The sequence below is a fragment of the Microtus ochrogaster genome, chromosome 22 (genome assembly GCF_000317375.1).
Source record: "Microtus ochrogaster isolate Prairie Vole_2 chromosome 22, MicOch1.0, whole genome shotgun sequence".
NCBI lineage: Eukaryota > Metazoa > Chordata > Mammalia > Rodentia > Cricetidae > Microtus > Microtus ochrogaster.
The window spans coordinates 26,091,084-26,095,210 of record NC_022023.1 but is presented as its reverse complement, the minus strand read 5'-3'; the positions used below and the strand labels follow the sequence as shown (position 1 = coordinate 26,095,210).

Sequence of the window (4,127 nt, the reverse complement as noted above, 5' to 3'; positions counted from 1 at the left end):
GCCACCACCGCCCGGCTACTATCACCATTTTTATTACCTCCCATCAAATCTCTCAGAGCCCTGGTTTTGCTCTGGTACAAGAGAGGAACTCAAGCGGGCTGTACTGACCTGGGGGCCTCACATCCAATGGGTCTTCCTTGTTCGTGTGATCCCCAGTTCCTCTGCCTTATGATTTCTTCTTTTGTTCTTCTTCTCGGAAAACCTCCCAGGATGTCTTGATGGGGAGGTCCTTCATAGTAGGTGCTTCTGAGTAGAGGCATATTTGTGCCTAAGTCGGTCTTGTGCCACCATGATGAAATGCCTAAAACAAGAACCATATAGAGAAAGGTTCTGCTGAGCTCGCAGTTTGGGAGGCTCAGGTTCGATTCTGGCAGACCCACAACTTTGGAGTCTGGCACAGGTATAAGATGACAACTGTGGAGCAAACGTTGATGTTCAAAGGCAGAGAGAGCAAGCTAGGGGACCCACAGCCTTCCCCAAGCACCTCAAGGCTTCTCAGTAGAGCCTCCCTGCTACACTCCCTTGGAGCCAAGTCTTTGTGTATCTGTACTGGGGGCACCAAATGGCCACAAGGGGAGGGGTTGAGAGGAACATGTCCCTTTCTGTCGCTATGATATGATTCAGTGGCAGTTTTTGGTTAGAGTGAGGACTTAGGGGAACACAGGAAAAGATGAACAATTTGGCTGGATGAACCTGGATATGAATCAGGGTGTTGCTAACTGGCTCTGAGTCTTTAATATGTGCCTCCCCCCACAAGAGCCTGTTCTGTCAGTGGGAACGATACATATGCCAGCCTTTCTGAGTGGCAGAGAAAGTTAAAGATGACACGGGCTAGGTTATTGCTAGTGACTGTCCCCCTTTGCCGTTGGTCCTTGTGATGGAAGCCTGAGGTGGGAGTTTTGAGTTTCTGCCAGAATTACCTGACATCCATTTCTTTGTTTCAAAATCACCCTCGCTGTACGTTTTCAAAGCTGTTTATCTTATGAGCATGTATGTGCATGTCATGTATGTGTATGCCATGTATGTGTGAGGACTTATGGATGCCAGAAGAATGCATCAGATTCCTTGGAACTGGAGATACATACAGTTGCGGGCTATCCGACATAGGTGCTGGGAACTGAATTTAGGTCATTTGGAAGAGCAACAAGTTGTTCACTGCTCAGCCATCTCTCCAGATGCTGTACATTTTAAAAAGTACTGCCTTCCCTCTTACATGTAACATATATGTGCTCATGTATGTGATTCTAGAATTTTCTATTATATACATTTGGGGAATACGAAGTTTCTTTTAATTAACTCTCTCTCTCTCTCTCTCTCTCTCTCTCTCTCTCTCTCTCACACACACACACACACACACACAGATGTATATGTGAATACAGGCATGCTTGTGCCACAATCAGGTGCGGAGGTCAGAGGGCAACTTCCAGTTGCTTCTCCCCGCCTACCTTGTTTCTGTCTTGTTATTTCTGCTTCTCTGAATCCTCCAGGCTAGCTGGATGAGTACTTCTAAGTGATTCTCTTGTCTCCGCTTCCCATCTCCTTGCAGGAGAGCAGGGATTACAGATGTGCACTGCCGTATCTGGGTTTTAGGGGTGGTGGTGGTTAATGTGAGTTCTCGTGATTGAATGTGGGCTGTCAGGTTTGTGCCGTTAGCACCTTCATCTGCTGAGCCCTCTCTGGCCTGGCTTCTGCTTCAGTAAGGATTTTCAGTCTCAGAAAACTTTGGTTTTTGTTTTTTGAGACAGAGTTTCTCTGTGTAGCCCTGGCTGCCTTGGAACTTGTTCTGTAGAATAGGCTAGCTTCAAACTCAGAGATCTGTCTGCCTCTGCCTCTGCCTCCCGAGTGCTGGGTTTAAAGGCCTGTGCCACCATCTCCTGGCTAGAAAACCTTAATAGAATCTGAAAAATGTTCTCATACATATTTTCCTTAAATCAGATTTTATTGATACTGAGATTTGAGTTACATGTAATTATTTTTAATTTTTCTCATACTAGAAGAATACAAACCACATTTTAATGTTTTTTAAACCAATATTGTGTATTTTGGAACTGCTTTAGAGATATAGAAAATTGAGCCAGTAGTGTAGTGTTCACATGCACAAGTTTTGGTATTTTTAGCATCTTGGACTTATTCAGTATGTTTGATAGCAAGTATAGGGCAGTATTGACTAATACCTAATCTAATACCCGTGGTTCCTGCAAATTTCTTTAGTCTTTATTTAGTATCTTACCATCCAGAACACTGCCATATTTAAGGAACTATGTTTACATCTTCATTTTATTTTTCCTCTGTGAATAGGTGTACAACATGTTTCAGCACCAGAGCCTTGGGATTAAAATTAACATTCAAGTCACCAAGCTGGTCCTTCTGCGACAACGCCCGGTAAGTCTGCAGGTGCTCTTCAGAGCACACAGAGAATTTAATGGGTTTGGAAGTTTCTCCTGATTGCTAGGGAGGGCTTCAGGCAAGGTGGCTTGTGCACCTTCCTCGCTTTGAAGATGGTGCCATTGTGAGAGAAGCGAGTCTTGGGACTAGAACCATGGGAACACGCATGCTGCTTAGGATCCCGAGAGAACGCTGAGCCATGGGCTCACACGCTTCCTCTGTTCCTGGAAGGTCTGGCATATGGCTTTCACACAGGATCAAAGCTGTGGGCGGTCTCAGAAGCATGACTTTCTACCTGGTGCTCCTGCCACGGTGGAACTCAGCATAGCCTTGTCTTTGCTATTTCAGCTGAGTGTCTCCCTTCAAGCCAATGCTGGCTACAACAAAGCAAAGCAGTCGGCAGACATCGAGGGGAGTGCTTTTGGTTTTGTAGACTGTTATGTTTCTGAGAAGTAGATTTCTTTGCTTTCATGAGTCGTTATCGAACTTGTGGATAAAGTCCTTGGTGGTCTTGGGACCTCCTGGGTATCCTTTGGTTCTAGGCGTTTATCTCAGGGCAGAGAGAATCATCGAATTTTATTTTTCAAGAGCATCTACCATCACAATAGAGTCTGGGTGGCAACTCTGGCTCCCTGGATGTACCGTCTCTCACTACCCTCTTCTGTTCCTCTTAGGCCAAGTTATCCATCGGGCACCATGGTGAGCGGTCTTTGGAGAGCTTCTGTCACTGGCAGAATGAGGAGTATGGGGGTGCCCGGTACCTCGGCAATAACCAGGTACCAGGAGGGAAGGATGACGCGCCTCCTGTGGATGCTGCTGTGTTTGTGACCAGGTAAGCCCGGAGCCAGCTTTGCTCTGGCGAGCAAGAGTAAAAAGGCAGTACCCTTTGGAAAGCATGTTAGCAAGACAGACCTGGAGGTCAAGCTTGTGCCCACTTGCTTGGGCTTTGGGGGTTCTCAGCAGTCAAATGGGGGTTGTTGTAGGTTCAGCCTCTGAGGGCTGAACAAATAATGAGCTATTGTCTATAAGCAGTGCCTAACCCAGGGTGTTAGCTGTCATTAGCCCTGCTGGCGGTATTAGAAGAATACTCAAATTCTAGGTAACTGGAGACGTAGAATGGCCTATAAATGCATGTTCTTCTCCCTTACTCCCCCACCTTCCCTTCATAGCATGCTAGCAAGAGAGCATTTGCAGCTGCTGCTGACCGACTCGGGCAACCTGTTAGGGAGGAGAGTGGATGCTGTGGGAGAAACCCTAGGTGGGTCCATGGGCGACCTACACAGCCTTGTAAGACACGCCATGCACAGAACTGTGGTCACCCCCCACCCCCAGAAAACTCAATCTCTTAGATGCCCATGGATGTCACATAGAGACTCTGATTGAAGCATGGGTAAAAATTCTCTCCTGGCCGCAGGACTGGGGCCCAGAAGTACACAGCAGAAACCCAGGGCAGCCTCTGAAGCCTCAAGCCACCACATCACCCTAATTTCCTAGTGACACTACAGCCACTGATCAGAAGCAGGTGACCCTAGATAACCAAGTTTGTCTCCTTATGGTCTGGAGCCTACATGCTCTAAGTTTGGATATTGATAAGGTTCCATTCTCCCCAGATCCTCAAGGGGAGTATCATTTTTTATTTCCTCACTTCTGGTGGCTATTGCCACCTGTGACAGACCTTGTGGACACTACACTTGAGTTCCCTTCTACTGTCACATGGCCTTCTCTCCATGTTTCTATGTGCC

At 46.8% G+C, this 4,127-nt stretch overlaps 1 protein-coding gene across 1 annotated transcript in view; it reads left to right on the top strand.

The window, feature by feature from the left end:
• Adamts17 (ADAM metallopeptidase with thrombospondin type 1 motif 17) overlaps positions 1-4,127 on the top strand; it is a 302,714-nt gene that overhangs the window by 65,575 nt on the left and 233,012 nt on the right. Inside the window, exons 5-6 of the mRNA XM_005357779.2 lie at positions 2,299-2,382; positions 3,060-3,217. Of these exons, the coding sequence (XP_005357836.1) occupies positions 2,299-2,382; positions 3,060-3,217 (242 nt within the window). The remainder of the gene's footprint in view (positions 1-2,298; positions 2,383-3,059; positions 3,218-4,127) is intronic.